Here is a 25,103-nt window from a genome sequence, read left to right as displayed (position 1 = left end):
GTGATAACATCTGAGCCCAGACCTGGGCAATAGCTCAGTGTCCTGATGTCTGAGCTGTGGGTGCTGTCACATCTCCTGTATCCTTTCTGCATGGAAATACTCAGCTGGTTGATGACAAGCTGAGAAATTGGGACTGGTGCCTTGCTCAGCCCCAGGGGTGCCTTTGCCTGTTGCTCTGAGGAGCAATTCACCTTTTCTTGGATTTCCACATCAGGAAACACTGATTTGATCTGGTGACACTGTTGCACTTTATTCCCAACAGGCACCCCACGATTTGAGGTGCAGATACCTAGAAAAGCTGCTTGCCTTACCCAAATGCCCAGTTTGAATGGCCGGTGCTGGCTGCCTCTGACACCCCCGGAAAATCTGTGAGGACAGCAACAGGTGAAGCATCTTTTTACAAGTGAAAGGGGTTAAATGCCACTTCTTGAAAAACCACCCAAACTGTCTTATTCCTTCACCTCTGCTGAGAGCATGGGAAGGCCTTGGTGTTGAATAGGGAGGAAGATGTGCTGTTCCAGAGTGAGCTCTGCTCTGCACAGGAGGATGGGGCACAGGGAAGTGCTGATGTTCACGGAGATTGAGGTTGAGGTGACATCTACAGCCAGTACTGGCTGTACTTCATCTGAGACACAACCCTTCCACCATCAGTGCTTCATCTGGCAGGCTGTCTGCCTCTGGATCTCCTCTGAGCTTCCATTCTCAAGTCCTCACCCACCACAGCAGGGATTGAAGGGCAGCACCTTCCGTCATTCTCCTCCTTTCTCAATTCCTCTCTTTCCAGCGCGGAGGGGCAGCAGGCAGGTGTTTGGGGCTGTTTTCCCCTTGCCCAGGCGGCAGGGAGCAGCCAGCGGGCACACGGGGGGCACACAGGGGGCACACAGGAGCACACAGGGGGCACACAGGAGCACACAGGAGCACCCAGCGGGCACACAGGGGGCACACAGGAGCACACAGGGGGCACACAGGGGGCACACGGGGGGTACACAGGGGGCACACAGGGGGCACACAGGAGCACACAGGGGGCACACAGGGGGCACACAGGGGGCACACAGGGGGCACACAGGAGCACACAGGGGGCACACAGGGGGCACACAGGGGGCACACAGGGAGCACACAGGGAGCACACAGGGGGCACACAGGGAGCACCCAGCGGGCACACGGGGGGCACACAGGGGGCACACAGGAGCACACAGGGGGCACACAGGGGGCACACAGGGGGCACACAGGGGGCACACAGGGAGCACACAGCGGGCACACGGGGGGCACACAGGGGGCACACAGGGGGCACACAGGGGGCACACAGGGAGCACACAGGGGGCACACAGGGGGCACCCAGCGGGCACACAGGGGGCACACAGGGAGCACACAGGGGGCACCCAGCGGGCACACAGGGGGCACACAGGAGCACACAGAGGGCACACAGGGGGCACACAGGGGGCACACAGGGGGCACACAGCGGGCACACAGGAGCACACAGCGGGCACACAGCGGGCACACAGGGGGCACACAGGAGCAGCCAGCGGGCACACAGGGGGCACACAGGGGGCACACAGGGGGCACACAGGGAGCACACAGGGGGCACACAGGGGGCACACAGGGGGCACACAGGGGGCACACAGGGAGCACACAGGGGGCACACAGGGGGCACACAGGGGGCACACAGGGAGCACACAGGGGGCACACAGGGAGCACACAGGGGGCACACAGGAGCACCCAGCGGGCACACAGGAGCAGCCAGCGGGCACACAGGGGGCACACAGGGGGCACACAGGAGCACACAGGGGGCACACAGGGGGCACACAGGGAGCACACAGCGGGCACACAGGGGGCACACAGGGGGCACACAGGGGGCACACAGGAGCACACAGGGAGCACACAGGGGGCACACAGGGGGCACACAGGAGCACCCAGCGGGCACACAGGGGGCACACAGGGGGCACCCAGCGGGCACACAGGGGCACACAGGGGGCACACAGGGGGCACACAGGAGCACCCAGCGGGCACACAGGGGCACACAGGGAGCACACAGTGGGCACCCAGCGGGCACACAGGGGGCACACAGGAGCACACAGGGGGCACACAGGGGGCACACAGGGGGCACACAGGAGCACACAGGGGGCACACAGGGGGCACCCAGCGGGCACACAGGGGGTACACAGGGGGCACCCAGCGGGCACACAGGGGCACACAGGGGGCACACAGCGGGCACACAGGGGGCACCCAGCGGGCACACAGGGGGCACACAGGGGGCACACAGGAGCACACAGGAGCACCCAGCGGGCACCCAGCGGGCACACAGGGGGCACACAGGGGGCACACAGGGAGCACACAGGAGCACACAGGGGGCACACAGGGGGCACACAGGGGGCACACAGGAGCACACAGGGGGCACACAGGGGGCACCCAGCGGGCACACAGGGGGTACACAGGGGGCACCCAGCGGGCACACAGGGGCACACAGGGGGCACACAGCGGGCACACAGGGGGCACCCAGCGGGCACACAGGGGGCACACAGGGGGCACACAGGAGCACACAGGAGCACCCAGCGGGCACCCAGCGGGCACACAGGGGGCACACAGGGGGCACACAGGGAGCACACAGGAGCACACAGGGGGCACACAGGGGGCACACAGGGGGCACACAGGGGCACCCAGCGGGCACACAGGGGGCACACAGGGGGCACCCAGCGGGCACACAGGGGGCACACAGGGGGCACACAGGGGGCACTCAGCGGGCACACAGGGAGCACCCAGCGGGCACACAGGAGCACCCAGCGGGCACACAGGGGGCACACAGGGGGCACACAGGGAGCACCCAGCGGGCACACAGGGGGCACACAGGGGGCACACAGGAGCACCCAGCGGGCACCCAGCGGGCACACAGGGGGCACACAGCGGGCACACAGCGGGCACCCAGCGGGCACACAGGAGCACCCAGCGGGCACACAGCGGGCACACAGGGGGCACCCAGCGGGCACACAGGGGGCACACAGCGGGCACACAGCGGGCACACAGGGAGCAGCCAGCGGGCACACAGGGGGCACACAGGAGCACACAGTGGGCACACAGGGGCACCCAGCGGGCACACAGGGGGCACACAGGAGCACCCAGCGGGCACAGGCTGCGCTGGCAGCGGGAGGAGCCGGCGCTGCCCCGGCCCTGGGGAGCACCCAGCGGCCGCTCCGAGCTCCCCGCCCGTCATGCCAGGCGCAGGCATGCTCAGTAGCCGCTGCTACCCCTCCTCTCCCAACAACAGTGCCTCCAGCAGCAGGAGCCGGCTGGCAGCGGAGCCGAAAGCCATCTTTGCAGGAGAGGGAGGCAGCGCAGCCCCTCGCCATGTGAGTGCCGGCCGGAGCGCTGCGGGAACCCGGGGCTGCCCCAGCCATGGCAGCTGCTGTCCTCGGCCGGGGACACGGCTGGGACACGGCTGGGACACGGCTGGGACACGGCTCCCGGGGCTGGGACACGGCTGGGACACGGCTCCCGGGGCTGGGACACGGCTGGGACACGGCTGGGACACGGCTCCCGGGCTGGGGGATGGCCGGGGGGTGGCCGGGGCTGGGACACGGCTCCCAGGGGATGGGCACGGCCGGGGGTGGCTGGGCAGGGACACAGCCGGGGATGGACAGGGCTCGCAGGGCAGGGACAGGGCTCCCAGGGGATGGACAGGGCTCCCAGGGCAGGGACAGGGCTCCAGGGGATGGACAGGGCTCCAGGGGATGGACAGGGCTCCCAGGGGATGGACAGGGCTCCCAGGGGATGGACAGGGCTCCAGGGGATGGACAGGGCTCCCAGGGGATGGACAGGGCTCCCAGGGGATGGACAGGGCTCCCAGGGCAGGGACAGGGCTCCCAGGGGATGGACAGGGCTCCCAGGGCAGGGACAGGGCTCCAGGGCAGGGACAGGGCTCCAGGGGATGGACAGGGCTCCCAGGGCAGGGACAGGGCTCCAGGGCAGGGACAGGGCTCCAGGGGATGGACAGGGCTCCCAGGGCAGGGACAGGGCTCCCAGGGGATGGACAGGGCTCCCAGGGCAGGGACAGGGCTCCAGGGCAGGGACAGGGCTCCCAGGGCAGGGACAGGGCTCCAGGGGATGGACAGGGCTCCAGGGCAGGGACAGGGCTCCAGGGCAGGGACAGGGCTCCCAGGGCAGGGACAGGGCTCCAGGGGATGGACAGGGCTCCAGGGCAGGGACAGGGCTCCAGGGCAGGGGACTCCAGCAGCACCGCCCGCCTGAGCTGTGTCGCTGCCGGGCACCCGAGGGCACGGATGGGCTCTCTGGGTGTTTGTCCGGCAGCCCAGGGCGTTACTGACACGATTCGAGAGGGATTCGTGCTGAGAAGGGAAGGCTGGGCCGAGATCCTCAACAGGTTGGAGTCAGGGCTGGGCAATAGCATGAGTCACTGAGCTGCTCCACAGCAAACGGGTCCTGCTTGTTGTCAGCGCTCAGGAAATGCTCTCAGACGCTGCCTGTCTCATCAGTCCAGCCTCACCTTCTCCAGTGCCAATGGCTTCCTGTCAGCACTGCTTGATACCATCTGCTCCTTCTTGTTCCCACCTCTCCAAATACCTGTTCCGAGTTTTCACGCGGAGCATTAACACTCTCTGCCAGGCAGTGATGGAACCCCCAGAGTCCATTCGGAAACCAGAAGTGTGCTGGGGTAAATAGGAATTGATCAGACACATTCATTCACAACAGGATTCAGGCAGCTGAATGCATCATTTTGCTGTTTCCCCAAGCCATTGCTCATTCCCAGTGACCCTTAAGGGACAGCCTGAGAAGATGGCTCAAACAAACAAAGAGTCATTTGTGCTGGTACTGGGTGATCTTGTAAGAACTGGAGCTTGCTTGATTCAGAGAACACGAGGAATGCAGACTGTCTTGGAAATGTGTGATTAAATTACTTCAAAAATATTTCTAATAACCAACTGTTCTTCAGGAGGCATTCTCAAAATAGAGTCTACAATCACACATTCTGAAATGTTAGCCTTTGTCTTTAATGCTGTTTCCTGTATAGTATCTCAGACAAGAAGCTTTTGTTCATGTTGTCCAAAATGTTTTCCAAAGCAAGGAGTGTCTTGGGAGTCAAAAAAAACCGCTTTCCAATGGAAGATTCCCCATGCAAACAGCAAAGTCTGCCAGTTAAAGCCAGTTCATTGTAGGCTCCTGTTGCCTAGCTGTGTTTCCAGTGAGCCAGATGATGACATCAAACACTTTTATTTGTATGTGAGCTGTTCTTCAATGATTAATAGATGAGTTTGCTGCTGCAGTTTTATACAATCTGAGCTGTTCTGACACTAAGCAATAATCAGATAATGTTTAACATAACCTGAGAGTGTTTCTGTCTTAGTGCACGTTGGTTTTCATGGCAGCATCCGTACATGAAGTAGAAAGGGTGATACTGATATAACTTGGTCATGCTTCTTCTGTGGGGGCTTTACATCAGACTTCTGACAAAAAAATAGAGGAAAATGGGAAAGCAGTTTTTATCTAATTTGGCCAAATGGACTTTCAGTTTGATAATAGAAAGAAAACCAAGACAAACAAGCAGCTTGTCATTGGCAGAGTCAGCTGGCTTCTGTTTCACTGCCAGATATTGCAGTGAAACCTTTCCTTTGAACATGCCTCCAAATGTCATGTCCCAGGGACTGCTGAGTTACTGATGAGCAGCAGAGGTGAGTGGGGATTAGCCACTGCCTCACAGCAGCTTCTGGTGAGCCCCAAACCCTCTGCAGGTCCCTGCTCCTGCTGTTCCACCTGTGGCACTTTTGGGCTCCTCCTGTTCCTGTCCAGACCCGCAGTGACACAGTGCTGTGACTTCAGTGCTGGGGATAAAGATCTCCTGCCCTGGGCCAGCTGCCAGCCCCACCCTGCACAGTGCCCTGTCCTCTGCAGCAGCTGCAGGCTTTGCTCAGGAAGGGCTGCCTGCCTGTGCCAAGGATTCCCAGAATGCTGTCCCAGTTTCCAGCTCAGCAAAAGGGAAATGCCTGGGGAGTGTGTGACCCTGGGGAGTGTGTGACCCTGGGGAGAGCTCTTTGTGTTTCACGACTCCTGGTGGGTTTTGTTCTCTCAGTAAGGTGTCCAGCTGCTCAGTTTGGGGTGAGGAGCTCTGCAGCTGGACCATGCAGCGTGTGGAAGCAGCTCCCTGTTGGTTTGGAGCTGGCAGGGAGCAGGTTCTGCCCGATCTCCCTCTGCTACTGGAAACCAAAGAGCAGTGCTCCTTATTTGCCGTGTTTTGTGTGATCCACGGTTGTGTGTGAGCCCAGCAGAGCTGTGTCATTCATATCAGGTGCCAATCTGTCCCCGTGGCCTCTCAGGGTGAGCACAAGCCAGGTGAGATCCATTCAGGAAAAGGACAACTTTCACCTTTAACCAGGCAGAGGAGAGGGAGCTGTAACATCAAAAGGTTGAGTGAAAGGAGAAGGACATGAAAGGAATTTAAATCAAGAGCAGAGAAAGGTTAGGCCTGCCAGTACAGCTGGGAAAATTGTTCCAGGTGAGAGGAAGAGCACACAAACTCGTTTGGAGGAGATGTGAGAAGCAGTGAAGGACAAAGTGGTGCTCAAAGTTGAGGTGTTTCTGGGCTTTGTTCCTTGCTGGAAAAGAGGCCAACAGCAGCAGGTGAATTTGTGGATGTGTTTCGTTTCCAGTGGTCACAAGTCAGTGGGTAATTGTACAGGATAGCAGCTCAAGGCATGGTGTCATCTGCTGTTTCAGCCAGGTCACTGAGCAGACAGCAGGGTGCCTCTGATTGCATTAACCCAGGACAAATGGGCTCCCTTGCAGGGGACAAATTCTGTGAGACAAGCAGCAAAGCACCTGGCTCTCCCCAGGGCAAAACTGCATCTCACTCCTAGGGTAGCAGTTAGATCTTCCTAAAAAAATACCTTTCTGCCTGGTTTAGAGCAGCAAGGAGGGGATGGGTGGGATTAAAATGGTCCCAGCAGTAGCAGTGAGTCTGTTCTGGTTGAATGTCTGTTCAGTTTCTCTGAATGAGAAGAATGTTGTGGCTATTGTCTCCTGTTGTTTGTAGAGCAGCACTTAGCCCTGCTTTTGTGGGCATAATTTTATAAAACTTGTCAAAATCTCCCTGCCCTTCTCTTGCACTGATCAGCAGAGACAAACAATTCAGCATAATCCTCCTCACAGTCCTGATCCACGGCTTTCAGGGAGTTCAGGGTCTCACAAAAGTGCCAGTGCATGTCCCAGGAAAGTCCAAGGAGTTTGAAGTGGAGGGACACACGTTCTGAGAGGTGCAGCTGTTCCATGCTGTGCCTGGCTCCCCTTGGGAATGTGTTCCACAGGAGTTCTGTAAACCCTGGAGCCCCCTGGGTTTGGGGGTTTGCTGGTGGCCAGCTGCCTCAGCCCAGGACAAGCCAAGGGCAGCAGTGACATTTTTTGGTGTTCTCCCTCCCCCTGCAGCCTGGCAGAGGGACTGGTGGCTTGAGAGCAATCCAAACCAGGGCTGTGGAGGAGTGGGCTGCTCTTCTCCTTTAAGGGCTGCGCTGGAGCCTGTAGTGAGAACAGCCAGGCTGCCCTCAGCAGCAGGGCTGTGCACATGAGAAGGGGATGCTGAGAAGTGGAATGGGGTGCCCATTTTCAGCACAGCTCTGTCCTGACTCCTGTGCTGGTTCTGAGGCTCTCAGCTCTCAGTAAGAGCCTTGAAGTAAGGGTGTCAGGAGTAGGAGCTGCCTGGAGACATCCCCAGAGGGATCCATGTGTTTTGTTCACTGTTTGCTTCCCTCCACTTGCAGACACAGATCACCTCCATGTAGGAATAAATGCTTCCAGCTCACATGGAGGGTCATTCCTGACACATTCAAGTTGCCATTTGAAGTGAAGGTGGCCCAAGTAGGTTGTGAATCTTTTGGGGGATGAGTGTTTGAAAGTGTAGAGGTCAAACTGGGTGATATCTTGAGGGCCTCAGCCAAGAAAGAAACCAAGAATGATACGTGACAAGTACAGGCAAGGATTATGTGTCCTGATGAACATTCTTCCAAACAGGCTAACATGAAGTAGATGAAACCCAAATGCACTTTGTGCTTTGGTGGTCCCTTTCCTTGTAGCTCTCCTTGGTTCTCCTGTGCATCAGCCATAACTTGTTCCCCTTGACTTGCAGGCATTTTTCACAGGAGGTTCCAGCTGTGGAGTGACTCACAGGCCACTGAGAGTGGCTGCAGCAGAAGATGAATTGGTCTGGCAGAGGAACACCTCTCCTTTTTTAGGAGCTGTTTCCATAATTAATGTTTTCCTGAAGAATCAGTGATCAGGCTGTAGAGCACCAGGCCATGGTTGTGAGCACGTGTGTGCAGAATGCTCCTGGGTGGGGAGGAGAGAAATGGATTCAATGTTCTCCCTCTCCTTGGCTGCTCCTGGGCTTTCTACCAAGCAGCCACATCCAGGGGAAAAGGGGTGGAAGGCAGGAAAAAAGAGACAGCCACCAGTCCAACAAACTCTCAGCTCTGTGCACTCGAGTCATGAATGACCAGACAAAGAAATCAGAAATACTGAAAACCAAGATGCTCCTCTGCCAGCATCTGTGGGATGCAGAGCCCGTGGAAGCTGCTCCCTGACAGCCTTAACCAAAACCTTTGCAGTTCCAGCAGGAGCAGCACAGTCACAAATCAGCTCAGATTGACCAAACTGTTTGTTTTGAGCAATTACAACTCAGAGATAGAATTTTCTCTCTCCTACGTCATTCAGCACTCCCTGCTGTCATTATTCATAGCCATTACCTGCAATTAACTGGCCTGGGTTTCTTTAATGATGCAATTCCCTTTTTATCCCGGTGTCTGTGGTTGAGCACTCTAAACCCTTTTCCATTATTCACTGAAGAACCATCAAATTATTGCAAGGTGGTTTTTTTTTAACTGCTTAGCTATGAAAACCTTATGTTTTTTTCAGTGGAAATTAGTAAGGAACTCCTTGAAACAGAGCTGTCTGTACTTTTGTAAGTGTTTTGTTGGTTGCAGTTGTATTGCTGCTTCTGTACTGGGTGATATAATTAGAATGGAAGTTTCTGACCAAATGATCTGAATTACGTGATCCAGTTCCTTGTTCCTTGCATATGAAAAATTTAATGAGAAAAAGAAAAGTATATTTGGGAATAAATGAGAGAAAAAATGTAATTTATTAGGTGTTTTAACTTACACCTGGACTCAGTATCAGAGCATGAAAAGAGAACTCTTCTGGAAAGTAGATTCTCCTATGGTCACCTTTTAGAAGATAAACCCCAAAATGTTTCAGGAGTTGTGTTTCGTTTAGGGTTCTTTTTGGTGTTTTTCTGTTTGGTTTTGTTTTGTTTGGGGTTTTTTTAGTACATTCTCATCTATTGCAGTGCAATTTAAGTGTAAAGCAGTAGATGTACTGTAATGGTTTCCAATATGTGGTCACTGCGTATTTGGGAGCAGCAGAGAGCTGAAAGTTTGGGTTTGTGAGGGGTCTGTGCTGTGCCCTTCACTGGAGGTTTCATTGCTTTGAAACCTGTCAAAACCACACAGAATTGCCTTTGCAAGCAGCTGGAGACAGAACCAGAGCTGCTGGGTGCTGGGAACACCCCAGGCTCCTGTCTCACACAGTGCTTTTCATGTGCTGGAGTCTGAGTAGGCAAAAAAGTGTCCAAAGAGTTTCTAAAACTCCATTTGTGATCTGGAGAAGAGCTGAGGAGAAGAATCACCCAGTGATAAGTGTTGTATTAACTCTTCTCAGTGCTTGATACTGGATAGGTGCTGGTTTTCTTTTAAGATGCTTGCACAAGGCCCAGATGGGAATTTCTATATTGAAGTTTTAAATTTTTAATTGGTAATTGGAATTTGAAAAGCAAACAGTATTAAAAATGCAGTCATTGTAGCAAAAGTGTTTTTCTTATTTCCTATTCTGGAAAACATGTTGTTACAATATTATCAGAAGACTTCTTTGCATTCTAGGAAATGAAGTTGCAAAATTTGGTTTGAATTAACTTCTTGAAGGGCTGCAGTGCCTGTGTTCAGGAGAGATGTTTTGAAAATCATTTTGGGAGATAATAAAAGATCTGACTGGATGGTGTCCTGGGCAAGCCCATCTGATGGACTCTGCTTGGAGCAGATGCTTGCACTAGATGATCTCCAGAGGTTACTTCCAACCTCAGTGCTTCTCTGATTCTGTTTGAAAAGGTCAGTCAAAATGGAATATGTTGGAGTGAATTAAACTAACACTCCCCTGTTTCCCAAACATTCAAGATCTTGATGTTTCATCCGTGATAACTTTGATATCCCACCCATTGGCAGTGGATGCCACAGAAATACCTCTGCTAGAATGGGAAAACATATGGTATTGAGGCAGGGAGGGAATGTAGGAGCTTGGAAGAATGTAGATCACTGGAATGCATTATTAAATTTGGATTGAATGCAAAAGTTCATGTTCTTCCCACAGAGAACAAAACCCAGATTCTCTGCAAGTGAGTTTTCTCATTTTTCATCTTCAATGCAGTCTTCTCCAGCCTGGTGTCAGCTCCCAGCTCTCTACACCATGTCCCACAGGGCCTGGGGAGTCTGGAAACCTGGGAAGTGCTGTTCCCCTGGAAATGCTGCCTCAGTACAGCAGAGTGATCAATTGGATAAAACCATTTGTGTTTATACCAAGTGGGAGTGTTCAGATCCATCCCAGAGGAGAGGGAAATCCCCCTGCCACATGCAGCAGAGGTGCGGAATTGCTCACAGCAGGCAAGGAGTGCTGGCCAAGGCAGGAGGTGATGCCTTGGGATGGATCCCCAGAGCAGGGGCTGGACAGAGTTAAGAGAATAAAGTGGGTGTTTATGGAAGGCCTTCAACAGGCACACCATGGGCAGTCAGAAACCTCCCAGAGGCTGCACCCAAGCTGGAAGATGGTCACAAGTTTCTCAGACAATTACAAGTTTGGTCCATTTCCATCTCAGGGGTTGATGCTCCAATTCCAGCTTCAGCTAATGAAGTCATTTACCCCCAGTTTGCTCCCCCAATTCACTTTTGTTTATTCTTTCAGGGCCTGAGGCTGTGGGGTGAGCTTGGCTCTCAGGCCTGGAAGGGTTGTTCTGCCTGACCAAAGTGTGAAGAGAGCTCACCAACACTCTGTGTGGAGCTCAGAGTTATGCACTAATGCACTACAGGATCTGAAAAACAGAAAAGCTGAAATCCTAAGGCATCATCAGAAGCTGGGTGGGTCCCTAGCCCAGCACCTTCCCTGCCCCTCCAGATCTCCTTCCTCACACTGGATTCTGTGTACCTCTGGAGGAGAGCAGCGAGTTTCCCATGCAAACTGAATTTCTTGCTGGCATCAATCTCTGAACCTTCACAGTGAGAGATCCACCCAAAGTCCTCAGCTCTGCAGAAGCAGGGAGCCTAGCTAAGAGCCAGTGTGCATCCATGAAGGAAAGCGCTTGGGACCTTGCCTGGGCTTCTCAGCATCTCCCCTGCACACACAGAAACTCAGGAGTGCTGGCTCTGGGAGCTGAGGGTGCTGTCATGTACTCCTTGCTTTTTTAGACACTGAGGTCCTGGATCATGGGATGTGTCAGCATTTTAGAAATATAAGGATCCTGATAAAGCTTTCCTGGGAACTATGAAAATCATTGATTATCCCTAAACCCACTTGTTATCTGCTTCAGGAGGTTAATGGTCAGAAATTTGTGCATTTGAATTCACATACAAAAATAGCTCTTTATGGTGCTGGTGGCTGGCCCTGAGCAGGGCTTTAATTGCAGTGTGCTGCAGGAAGGCCAAGGGCACTGCTGCAGGAGAGCAGAAACCTGGTCTGCTGGCCCCCAGCAGCTGGTGGCACAGAATAATGCATGGTGCTCTGGACATTATTTTGGAGTTTAGAGGGGGGTTCTAAGCCTTTACACTCCTTATTGCTGCCAGTGATCCTGAGCAACACCAAAGAGACAAAACTCTCTCATCCCCTCTCCCAGTCGCTCTTTCAGGCTGGCTTGTGGGAAAGCTTTCTGAACTGCAGCTGGGTTTGCTGACAGCTCTGACAGAGAATGGATCCCCCTTCTCTTTCCTTCACATCTCCAGCAGCATCTGCTTCCAGCAGAGACAGCGCCTGCCACCTGTGCTGGCAGCTCAGGTGGGGAAAGGCAGCAAAGAGCTTCAATCAATAGCAGCAAAAACACCCCAGGAGAAGCAGAACAGCCCTTCCTTTGGGCTCTGGGTATTGGGCTGTTTCCTGCCCCTCAGATGGTGACTCCTGTCCCTCTGGTTCCCCCAGGATCTGAAGGCAGGATTCGCTGAGCTGTGGCTGGGAGCCCTTCTGCAGATTGGCACCTGGGGACAGCTCCCTGGGGCGTGGGGACTGCCAGCATGAATCAGCAGATATCTCCCACTGACAGCCTGGATATCCCAAGTGATCAGCAGAGATCCCACCAGCCTATAAAAGTCTGCTTGTGAAATGTTTGACTTCTTCTTTCCAGCAGGGAGCTGTACAGTCATTCCCTGGCAGCTGAGATTCTGTCTCCCACACACGTGTGAAGATCACACAATGACATTTTTCAGCAACTTTGTTTACTAGATGATACAAATACAAAAATACTTCAAGTCACTTAACACCTTGATGCCTCTTTCCTTGCACTGAACATTTTAGGGAGATGGGGGGAGGGAATGGAAAGGCAGGATCTGCCCCACACAAATCTTGACAGGAATCACGTTCTCCACGTCAGCCTCACGCTCATGAAAGCGATGTGGTCTCTTGCATTTCATCCTGGGGCTGATGCATGGCTGCAGCAGCAGCAGCAGTGCTGAAGCAAAGACCTGTCCATCAGCATGTTTGCTGTGACAATCAGTTTCATGCACTCAGCCCTAGGGAGGAATGAACAGATTTGATTAAGCTGTGTGTGCAGACTGAGGTGTCTCAGCAGTGGAACCATCTCCTAACAGAAATCACAGCTGACAGGAGCTTTTCTTCTTTAACCCCCACCTGGCAAAGCCAGTTATGCAGTGTGCAGGTTGGTATTTTACTTGTTGCTGTTTGCTCCAGAGCTCCTCCAGCAGCGCAGCTTTGGCAATAAAACCTGTCCAGTCCTGGTGTGCCCATCCCAGCCCTTCCCCTTCCATGGGCAGCCTGGATGGGGAAAGCTGCCCTGCAGAAAGAAGCACTTGGAGTAAAACACAACAATTAGAGTCAAGCACTGAATATTTGGGCAGGAGGAAAAACAGCTCTGAGTGTTTGTTGTGTGGGAATCGTCGTGTACAAGGTGCTTTCACCTCGAGGTGCTGCGTAATGGGAAGGGAAACATTAAAAAAAGGTAGCAAAGAGTAGTTCAGAAGGTAACTCCCAATGAATTAAACATTACTTAATTTGCTGAATGAAAAATCCCCAAATGTTGCAAAATATTAAACATTTAACGAAACCTAAATGTTAATTTAATTTAAAATTTCACTTTTTTTTTTTTTTTTTTGGTATTTTGGTGCTGGTGCTTGTCTCTGGGTCTGTTCTAGAACTTCTTGTCTATTTACAGCAAAGGCAGCTGTTTCCTCAAAGTGGAGCAGAGTGTTTGTGCTTCACTGTTTGGGTACATGTAACCATTTGTAAAACTCTAGTGGAAAGGATTTTTCTCAATGGCTTACATTTATTTCTGTTGTCTTTGTTTCGCTTTGAAGCTGATTGTGCAGGTTGCTGATGGGATTTTGCACCTAAATGACGAAGGAGTAGCAACAAAAACACATCCAACAGCCTGTCAGTGGTGACAGGAGACAGGATTGCAGTAATTCCTTTGTCTTGTCAGATAAACAAAGGGAATCCCTCTGCTCTGAGCAGCTTTTCTTTCATTTGGTCAAAGCAGAATAATCTGCATCTATTCTTCTTGGCTGTCTCTTTGAGAGAATAAACTAGGCAAACTCTGCTCATTCTTTTGTAACAGAACAGACTGAATGTGGGCTGGGGTCAGGAGAAAATTAATTTAGAATATGCGAAGAATTGAGGTAAGGGCCTTGACTCTTTCTCACAGAACTTCTGAATTTCTGAAAAGCCTTTGCATTTTCTGCCAAGATCAATCTCCATATGCAGGAGCTTTACCTGGGCAATTCCTTTGCCACCTGCAGCAGGGCTGGGTCAGGGGCTTTGGGGATAGAAGAGATTGCTGCTGCTTCCCTTTTCCTGCAGCTCAGAGAGCGAGGAGGACAGGGGACAGACAGACGGGGATGTCCAAGCCACTGTGACATCAGACATCACTCACCTCTCTGCTGAACACAGAATGAGATTGCTGCTGTCTCTGGCCTTCTGTCTGCAAAGTGCAACAAAGGGAAGAGGAGAAAAAAAAAAGACTGAAGTACTTTGTTTGGTTATCTTCAATTATTAAACCATTGCCCAAGAAGTGGGGGCTTGTTTGGAGCTGGGAACTCCTCATAGGTACTGCCAAAACCAAAGCAGGGTTCCTCTAGAGAGGCCTTTACTTTGCCTTAAAACCTTTATTTTGCTTTACTTTGCTTTACTTTATTTTGCTTTACTTTACTTTGCTTTACTTTACTTTACTTTACTTTACTTTACTTTACTTTACTTTACTTTACTTTACTTTACTTTACTTCACTTCACTTCACTTCACTTCACTTCACTTCACTTCACTTTAATTCACTTTACTTTACTTTACTTTACTTTACTTTACTTTACCTTACTTTACCTTACTTTACCTTACTTTACCTTACCTTACTTGTGGTGTATTTTGTATTTCTAAATATCTATGGAATTTGTTTTTACCTAGATTTTACATAGAACTTGCTCTTGGACGTGTCCAGATAAATGGGTGTGTAGTTCAGAGATCACAAAGACAAATTGGGTTTACAAGAATTAGGAGAGAAGATATTAATACTCCACAAGAAGTGTGAGATTTTAGGTGAGAAGATATTCAGCACAGGAACAAACACCTATGCCCAGGAGCATGCAGATTTATTTTTTTTTCAAATTGCTGCTGTTTATAATGTTTATAATGGCAGTTGCTTTGTGCAAATTTGTATAAAGAAAGCTCAGTTCAGAAGTTTCCATGATGCTGTGCAAGAGCTGTTTTACATATGAGCATTATGATTTCAAGCATGTTCTGTTTGACAATTCAGTGTTTTGTTCTGTCTTTAGAAACAAAGCCCTGAGAGGTTGGTATTTTTCCTATGTGTGTGCTTGTTTTGGGATAGGGAATTTGTTTTGTTTGTCATTCAGAACATCTCAAATGGAGAAGCTGCTTGACAAATTTAAATGCTGGAGTTCAACATCTTGTCCCAGTTTGGGGATCTGTTTCTTGTCAGGAGTATTTTGCTTTACCCAGGACGTGCTGCTGGTGCTCGCCCTCTCCATGTGGAGGGATCATTTGTAGCAAGTTTAATGGCAACAAACCAAGAACAATTATTTTAAATTTGTGCCTAGAGCACCAGAAAAACTGAGAGTTTATTTCACAGGAGGACAGTGGGTGGCCACTGACCTGGCCCTGTTCACAGAAGAGGAAAATGAAGGGCTGTGTGATACCATAGCAGGTAGAAGAGGATGCATCTGGCATCTTCCTCTTTGCCCCTTGTCCCCAGTCTGCAATGCACATGTAAGTAAAGCAAACTGATTCTGGCAGCACTGGCAACCTCAGCACTGCAGATTTACACAGCACAAACATTGACAAATGAACCAAAGAAGAATTAAAATCTCCTTGGAAAACTGAGGCAGTTGTAGCCACATAGAATATATTTTATGGATTATTTTCCTTCAGATTAACAACAGTCGATCTATGACTGACCTTTGAATATCTTTGCTCTCCTGTAACTATTTTGCCTCACAAAACCTTCTGTGGAGTGAATTTATTCCAGCAGTGTGTACACAATGTGTGTCCTTTGGATTCTTCATCAGAGGCCACATCTTGTGTCGTCAGGAAGAAACTTGCCTGGCTTGGTTCTAATCTGAAATTTGATTTCTTAAATGTTCATAAATTTAAAAAAAAAAAAAAAAGGCAGGGAAAGAAAAGCATCAAACTGTGACATCTGAATGGAACAGAGCCTGTGAAAAATATCTTCTGACTGGAAAAGATCTTTGAAGGGAGAAAATAAACTCCCAATGGAAAGATCAAAGCATGTGAAGGTAATGGATTATGACAAGGTAAAAAAACACCTGGAGAAAATAGCTAGTTCAAACATAAAAGAGGAATAGGAAGGAGTAGGTTTTTTTGCTGGAGATAAAGGGTAGTTAGATGTCTGGCTCAGTACTTGAGATTACATGTTGTAGCTAAAGGATTGTTAGAGGAAATAGAGACTTTTTTCCTGTCTGGTGCAGCCTCCACTTCCATGGTGTCAAGGCAGCCTTGGAGCTGCAGTCCTGAGCTGCTGCTCCATTGCAGAGCTCTGTGCTGCTGACTGCAGCCTAATGCAGCCTGCACTGCAAACAGGTCCTGCCAGACTGGCAGGGACCTGGGGTCATTGTAGTAACTCCAAAAGTCACTTTAACAGGCTGAGCAGGTCCTGCTAGGCTCACTGATATATGGAATTCATCACAGAAAAAAAGGCAGAAAGCCATCTGGTGAGCTAGGAGGCGTTCATGGGTAAAGAGCTCCATAAAAATCTCCTGTTCAGGTTATTGTTAGCAAAGATCATCTGCACTGCTGGGCAGTCTGTGGGCCTGGGTCACTCCTGCAGCATTCCTGGGTCACAGCCACAGAGGAACAGGAGCTGGAGCTGAGCAGCAAAGGCAAAGCCTCAAGGATCTCCCTCTCAGAGCCACATCACTGGGAACCTTGGAGATGCCTCCAGAAGCTGAGATCCAGTCACCTTGTCCAAGGCTCTGCTGGGCTTCTGTGGCCAAGCAGAAGCTGCACCTCACTTCTCCCATTTCTATCCCATCCTTCCCTTCCCACCAAGCAGAAGTCCCAGGGGTTTGTGCCAGAACACAGAGCACTGGATCTCCTGGGAGACACTCAGCCCCACAGAGCCACCCATGGGTGCTGCTGCTCACCCCCCTGGTTCATGGCTCCAAATGTTTGAGCAGCTGCATCTCCACAAACCTGCTGCTTGTGGCTGAGCTGACGTGGGATTTGTTGCTTCCAGCTCACAGGCAACTTTGAGTGAAAAAATAATGAATGCAAAAAAAAAATAATTTAACTAAATTAAAAATAAAATTGCAAACTTGCTTTTGGGTAGACAGTTTTACTTTAAACTAGCAGTTTTCCCTTGTTTTAAAGCTAGAGCCATGGCAAGAGCAATCTCTCGTCTATCCCTATGACAAGAAGATACAAATAATTGTAACAGGATATTATATAGGATATAAAAGGAATAGATCTCAGTGGCTGCATGGTCTAGAAGGAGTGGAGCAACAGGAGTGCAAAATTCAGCTATAAATAGCAAAGCACAGCTATCTTCTTTCTCTTAAGATCTTATTTAGTTTGGTGAAGTATAAACAAAACCCAAGAAGTTGTGGGAAGTAGATGCAGGAAGACTGGGTTTGATAGAAGAAATGGTTTTGATTAGAAATGTCATTACTCTGGAAATGAGAACATAAGAGCTGAGTATTTGCTATTCAGAATTCTGGAGAGGAGGATGCCAACAGAATTGCAAGTGGGTAATTGGGCAGGTGCCACAGTGTGACTGAGGCAGTATGTCAAGAACTGTCCCAGTATTGAGGCCTCTGGCAGCTCTCAGTAGGAGACCATGCTGCTCCCACCTTTTCTAGGGTGTTCTGTCATTGTCCTTTCTGTGCCATGAGAAAATTGGGCACTTTGTTATGTCTGGCACCATTTTGGGGTTTTCCAGTTGTGTTTTTGGGTTGTTTTTTTTTCCTTTTTGTATAACCACACAATCTTAGCTCAGCAGCTAAGTTTAAAATTCCGGTTTTCAACCCTTATTTTACCACGGTGCACTTGTCCCAAGCAGCCTTTGGCACTCTCTGTTCCTGCCAGGCCCAGAGCAGCTGGAAAAAGGGAGAGCTACTCCCAAAGATGCTCCATCCTCCTCCATCTCTTGCTGTTTGACACAGCTCTGGGTGGCTTTTCCTTCGGGTGCTGTCACTTTTCCATCAGTCATTTCAGCAGGGTGGGGGTGACAGCACACACAGCAGGAGGGTCCACAGGGCCACTGGCCACCTTGACTTCTTCTCTTTTCATACTTGGGAAGAAAACATATGGGATTAGTAAGCAACAGAAGCTCAGTTTTCGTTTGAGAAAGGAAATGGAGTGATTCATCCTGAAGCCATCCGCTCCAAGGGAGGAAGATTTGAATTATTAACAGCATATCTAACCATGACGGGTGCTGACACCTTCATCTCTTATTTTTACTGCCATGGTTTTCTTCACATGCAGTGAGAGAATTTACACTACAGGAGCTGTTAATGGTTTCATGCATCCTACCCATTTTTAGCTGCCTAATTTATGGAAAGCCATTACTAAGTGAGTCACTGCTTTCACAGGATTAGTGTGGCTGAGATGGAGCTTTGGGTGTTCCTCTGATTTCCATATCTGCTTGAAAGGAACATCAGAGCCACGTTAAAACTGTTCTTGTTTGGTTATAACAGGAGAGTTCAGAGCCTGTGCTTTACTTGATGGTGTACAAATCCTGAGGAGATGCTCCCTGTCCCTAGAAGATAATGAGGGAACTAACTAGCTAACTAATTATTAACTTACTAACTAACTAGCTAACTAAGCTACTTACTTGCCTCCTAGACACCCTGAGCCAGGGTAGCTCATTGTTCAGAGCTTTTCCCTACTTGGATGGGAATGAAGTAATTCCAAAGATGACAAACAAAGCAATACTGGGAATCTGACTGCAAATCTCACTATAAAGAACAAATTGTGGAAGCACATTTGCTCTCTGGTTGATCTCGTTGAGAAGCAGACATTCACAAGTTAAAAAGGCATTTTTTGAGGGTTTCCCCTCATCATAAATGAGCTGTGGGTTGAAACACATTTGGGCTGTCTGTATCATGAATGCAGCAGGAGAAATGCAGTGTGTGAAATACCCAAGCACTGAATAAGGGCCAGATTTCACAGCCAATACTCTTTGTAATAAATAACTCAGAAATATTTGTGCAATTTAGACAACAAATTCAAGCAGCAACTTTATCAGTAGATTAAAGGAAATCCTGAATGGATCTTTTTAAGCTCATTCACTCATGTGTAAACCTCTGAACTTGCTGCAAAAGGCACCTGTTACTTATCTTTCACCCAATTACAAGCTCTTAAAGAAATTACAAAGCTTTTCATGACAGTGCTTGAAGATTCTTTATTTTTACTGGATAAATTCTGAGACAGATCTTCAGCTGCTACAAAGAGAAGTGACTCTGGAGCCCCAACTTTTCTTCCAATTAAAGATTTCTTGTGTATGATCTACGATCTACCCACTTCTTTTTTCCCCTAGGGATTTTAAAGTGCTTAAAAGATTTTAAAAACCAAAGGAACCACGTACAACAGTGGCTGATGTGCATAAGGTTGGGAAATGATGAGTGATCAGTGGCTTGATGATGCAAAGTTACAGAAACTAAGCATTGATCCTGTTAATCAGTTGGTGTCTGTACCTGTTTTCATGAGTAGCACCAAGTGGACGATTTTGAAAGAGCAGTTAGGAAATTAATTCAAAATGAAACCCTTAAAACCTATCATCAAGCAGATCACAAGAGCTTGTACTTGTGTACACATGAACCAATAAACATTCTTTGGCTGCTGTTTTACTCTGTGAGTCTCTGGTGGAAATGGAAGTCCACTGGCATTGACTTCTATAAGAAGATTCAAAGTACTTGGAGCATTTAGAATTGAGCTGTTCCATCGTGCTTTTCTAGCAGGATTTTTCTTAATGGAAATGTGTTTGGACTCCATATTCAGTGGCCATACATCTGGATTTTCAGGCAGGCATTTTTAATTTTGTTCTGAACCGAAATCAATACGAACATTTGTGGTGGATTCCTTTATGTGTGCTTTCAGAACACCCCACGTTTTTCACATTGTTCCATTCAGGGCAGCTGAGTGACTGAATGCAGAAGAAAAGCAAAGCAACACCATTCTTTGGAGGCTGAATGATTGCTCATGTCTTACAGCACTTCCACAGAAAATGAACAGTGTCCTCCCCTGGAGAGCCACTGACGTGACTGAGGTGGAAAGCTGAGTAACAAAAGCAAGAGCAGAGGCCAAAAAGAGACATGTGCAAGGCTTTTAAATGGTGCTGGCTCTGGCCAGCCTTTCCAGGAAATACAGCTTCTGTGACTGCCCTTTTACCATCCTGCTAAGCTTGATGGAGTGGTAAAAAACCTCCCAGATGCAGATTCCTAAACGCTGTGGGAAATCAGCAGCCAGGTGGGGGTGATGCCCTGGGTGCTGCTGCCAGGTGAGGAGAAGTGAGCAGGAGCAGCTCAGGAGCCTTCCCTTGCTCTGGGCAGGAGTGGGGGAACCTCAGCACAGCTGAGGATGTGGCAGGAACTGGAGCTACTGAGAGGCAGCAACTCTTGTGAGATGGAAACAGAGGGGAGCTGAAGGTGTTTTGGTGACTGGGGAGGGATGGAGCAATTCTGGAGGTGAAGGCAGGCTTTATTGGTTTAGTTCCTCGTGGAACAGGTCATAATACAACCTGCAAAAGTTGCTTTTTGCTGACAATTATCATAAAGCAGGGAATAAATGGAGCAGTTCTGAACAGTGCTGATGCTTTGGACCAGTAGAAGGGATAAGGCTCACTATCAATAACAACTCCTGGGGGACCCTAACCACAAAAAAAACAGGAAGAAATTGAAAGAAAATTAAGAAGTATGATATAAAGTATGATATGAAGTATGATAATATACCATGAGCTTATTCTATAAATAAATAAGCCAGTCCTGCTTTGATGCATTTCATTTCCAGGCAAACTAACATACAAATGATAATCAAATGAAGATATTCTTTCCTTTTGGACACTGATTGCTGTCTCCAGTTGTACCAGAGGACATCTGTGGTAGGATGGAGCTGTACCCCACTGTGGAAAGCTCCTTGGACATTGCCTGATACACTTTAGAGTTGTGACAGTAATATTTTACTATAATTGCTTTCTTAAGGGGGTGACAGGGTGCTGAAGTTGCTGTCACTTTTTCTGTGTGAGTTAAACCAAAGATGTGTGATTCAGACCTACTTGCTGACAGAATGCTCTGAATTTGCATAATTAGAAAGTTCTTCAGATTAAAAGCAATTCATCAAGGCATTTCTCACCAGGAAAATACCTGTGTCAGATTAACCCCTTTTCCTCCACAATGCTGGGGCAGAAATCTTACAGAATTTGAGCAAAATCTCTGAACTCCCTGCCCAAAGCATCAAGTGGGGAGTTACCAAATGTCCAAAATTAATCCCAGATGTAAAACTCTGCATGTTCAAGATTGAAGGCTGAGTTGAAGTTCCTTCAAAACAAAATAAACCAACCAGAAAAAAACCCCATAAAAACCAACCAAACAAAAAACAAACCCCAAATCAGCGACAAAAAAAAAAAAAAAAAAAAATCCAGTACAAAGTGGAGCTACAAAGTTCTGAAGAATCTTTTTCAGAAAACTGGGCCCTCCAAATCTATTGAATCACATGAAATGTTAGCAAAAATCCTAATAAAAATCCTAATAAAAATCCTAAAAATAAAAAATCCTAATAAAAAACATTCAGTGAGAAGTGCCTTTATCATCCTGGTGCTGTTCAGGAAGGCTGTATATGGAAGTCAAAATATCAATATCCGTTTCCAAAGTGTTCTTTTATGCTAGTTGAAGCTCCTGGAAGTATTTCTATTAATCCTCATTAACACAGGGGTGCATTACATCTGATGGCTGCTGGGACACAACAAAATTGTTGCAACCAGTAAGAAATTGCATTTATTTTTAAAAAGCTGTGATGTTACACAGTCACTCAGATGTTCTAATATTTACAATATATATATTTGTAATATATTTCCTGATTCCTCAGGAAACTGACTGGGGGGAGGCTGGGAGCTTGGTACAACGTTATCCAGAGCTATAGCAGAATGCAAGAGAGAAGCAATAAACTGCATAATTTATTATCCATTGCTAAAAATTGATTTATTATCCATTGTTAAAAAAAAGATGGATCAAATCTTTCCATCATGTTTGTAAAAAGTAAAAAAAAAATGTTTGCTTTAACCCTGCTTGGCTGGATGATGTTAGTGAGACTGGAGGAATTACTGGCTCATTACTGGAAAATGAATGATGTTCTTCTTGGTCCAAAAGGATTTGAGGATCTGTGTTTAGTGACTAAATAAACAGTAAATGAGCAAAATAAAACCTTTAAATTCAGCAACAATCCAGAAGATAAGATTGTTAACAAAATTGGTTTTTTTTCTGCAAGTTACAGATTACATTTCATCTACTTGAATAACCTGGATGTAGCAGTGTGGAGAGATTAGCATAATCAACAGATATATACTTCATCTGAATTTAATTTAGCAGCTATTGATAAAAATCAAATTAATTCAGCTAGAAATTGATTTTTTTTTTCTTTCAAATGAACTGCAGCTTGGAACACAGACTAAGGCCAAAATGCCATTAAATCCTGATTTATTGTGTTGTGTAGATAGATTATTTCACAGTTTAGTTTTTTAAGCCACTACAAGTTTTTTGAATTACAGCAGGGACTAGTGTGTTAATATTCAAGTTTTTTAAATTGAAATTTAGCCTTTGTTTAACCATTTTAATTGATAAACCACTAATCCAGGATCATTATGGTTTTGTTTGCTAGATTGGAGAATATTCTAATGTCTAACATCTCCCTGAGCTCTGATGGTTCCTGGTTTTGAGATACACATGCACATACATTCATGCTTACACATTTGTGGAATTACTCCAGCTTCTCAAACAGCATAACAAACCCTTGTGCTAGTAACTTCTGTGATTTTGAAGTGAATCAATACTTCACAGTTTATTATTTCACTTTTCAAGAATTTCCTATGAGGATAATCTATTTATTTTTTTTTTTAATAATTTGAAAGTAATCTTTGAGAACTTCTATTCAATGTACTCCTCACAAGCTGTTGGTTGTTTTTATTTAAAATCTCATTGTAAAAATGGGAATGTGGTCTGTTCATTTAGGCTGGACTGGTTCTGTTATTTTCTCTTCCATTTTAATGCCGTACTGGCTTCAAAATCTATTTTTCCAATAACACTGTAATTTGTCTTTTTGATAATACCTTTGTCAATTAAATAATTTAAATATTCACAGGCAGCAGGTCACAGACTGCAAATTTCAAGAATTTGATGAGTATATTATTAAATTATTTTTAACAAGTTAATTCTAATTAAGACTAGGGAATTGAATCAACCCAGTTATAAAGAGAGGAGGCACAGAACAGGTTAAAATGTACTTTGCCAATGATTTCATGGACACTTCTCCAGAATAGATGTGGCTTTTGCCAAGCTACAACTTTATCCAGAGAAGATTAAAGCAAGGAAATTCTACCAAGGAAAATGACTTCTACTCATTTCTGCACTGAACTCCTCTATGGATATTCAGCCACTCTAGGGCTTCATGGATAAAATAAAGAGCTTGATTTTAAGGTTTTCATACAGGTTTGCTCATATTCACAGGTCACAGTTCTTTCTTTTCTGGGTGCCGTGTTCTCTCAGCAGGTTGATGATTGCAGGGCCTGAGCTGCAGATGCATTTTGGGCACCCTCAGTGGGGACCCCAGCCCAAAGAGGGCAAAGCATCCTTGCAAGGATTCATGTCCCCTGAGCCTGGGTGAGTTAAAAGTGCTCAATGGGCCTCAAAATGCCCAAGACAAATTCTGCTGGGGAAAGAAGCAGACAAGGCTGGGGCAGACAAACCTGGGTTGGGTCTGAGGTACCACTCAGACATGCCTGGAGATAAGGGGGTGGCCAAGATGAACTCTTGAGTCCTTTTTCATTTAAATTTTCTCTTTTCCATTGTTGTCTTTGGGGAGGGAAGAAAAAGAAGTAAAACCTCATTCAGAAGGAAATTTTCTGCCAGGAACACTCCCAGTTACATCAAAATCAGTTGCTTACATTGGGGGCTGACTGACCTTAAATGGTTCCCAAAATTTTTACTATCAGTCCAAAGCCCAATGATTTCCTATTGCCATCTAAATCTTAAATCCAGCTTAGGAGCTGCTTGCAGTGTGAGAGCTGGGAAATGGTGAGGGAAAAGGAAAAGGGCTGAGTGGTCCTGCCTGCCTGCAAGTGATGCCTTAGGATTTTAGCTTTTCTATTTTTCAAATCCTGCAATAGTGCATAACTCTGAACTTCATATAAAGTGTTAACTACTGTCTTCACACTTTGGCCAGATAAAACCATTCCTCTGGGCCTGGAGCCCAAGCACACCCCACAGCCTCAGGCCCTGAAAGAATAAACAAAAGTGAATTGGGGGGAGCAAACTGGGGGTGAATGACTTCATTAGCTGAAGCTGGAATTGGAGCATCAACCCCTGAGATGGAAATGGACCAAACTTGTAATTGTCTGAGAAACTTGTGACCATCTTCCAGCTTGGGTGCAGCCTCTGGGAGGTTTCTGACTGCCCAAGGTGTGCCTGTTGAAGGCCTTCAATAAATCCCCACTTTATTCTCTAAATCTTGTCTGGCCTCTGTTCCAGGGAGCCACCCCAAGGCATCATAAGGAATTTGTGAATTAGGGTATTATTTAACCATCTCACTGGGGAGAAATTTGTCTGTTTCCTCACAGATCCATGAATTTCCGTGCTCTGCCACTCTCTATTGTCCGCGGTATCTAGGAAAGTTAGTCATGTGTGTGGGCCTTTATTGTGTGCATTTATTTACTTATTACCACTTTCCCTTTTAAAACATCCCTTGGTTACCTTGGGAACTGGCTCCAGCCCTGCACATTCCTTCCTCTCTGCCTGTCATCAGGTGTGCCAGCTGATGCCTTGGGATGGATCCCCAGAGCAGAGGCTAAAGGGAGTAAAAGTGGGGATTTATTGAAGGCCTTCAACAAGCACACCTTGGGCAGTCAGAAACCCCCCAGAGGCTGCACCCAAGCTGGAAGATGGTCACAAGTTTCTCAGACAATTACAAGTTTGGTCCATTTCCATCTCAGGGGTTGATGCTCCAATTCCAGCTTCAGCTAATGAAGTCATTCACCCCCAGTTTGCTCCCCCCAATTCACTTTTGTTTATTCTTTCAGGGCCTGAGGCTGTGGGGTGTCCTTGGGCTCCAGGCCCAG

At 47.9% G+C, this 25,103-nt stretch overlaps 1 protein-coding gene and 1 long non-coding RNA gene across 2 annotated transcripts in view; one reads left to right on the top strand and one right to left on the bottom strand.

The window, feature by feature from the left end:
• Window positions 1–3,199: 3,199 nt before the first annotated feature.
• The window catches only part of LOC111933754 (vesicle-associated membrane protein 2-like), a 48,922-nt gene continuing 27,018 nt past the window's right edge, over window positions 3,200–25,103 (top strand). The window contains exon 1 of the mRNA XM_086843467.1: window positions 3,200–3,341. Within this exon, the coding sequence (XP_086699593.1) occupies window positions 3,340–3,341 (2 nt within the window). The 5' untranslated portion in view covers window positions 3,200–3,339. The remainder of the gene's footprint in view (window positions 3,342–25,103) is intronic.
• Window positions 12,502–25,007, bottom strand: LOC147651189 (uncharacterized). The gene is made up of 3 exons (XR_015274331.1): window positions 24,739–25,007; window positions 14,189–14,236; window positions 12,502–12,812 (listed from the first exon to the last, which is right to left on the bottom strand). It is a non-coding gene; the product is annotated as an uncharacterized LOC147651189 (long non-coding RNA).

This window comes from Cyanistes caeruleus, chromosome 10 (assembly GCF_971803275.1).
Source record: "Cyanistes caeruleus chromosome 10, bCyaCae1.hap1.1, whole genome shotgun sequence".
Lineage (NCBI taxonomy): Eukaryota > Metazoa > Chordata > Aves > Passeriformes > Paridae > Cyanistes > Cyanistes caeruleus.
Note: the sequence above shows the minus strand (reverse complement) of the source record. Positions and strands in the feature narration are given on the sequence as shown.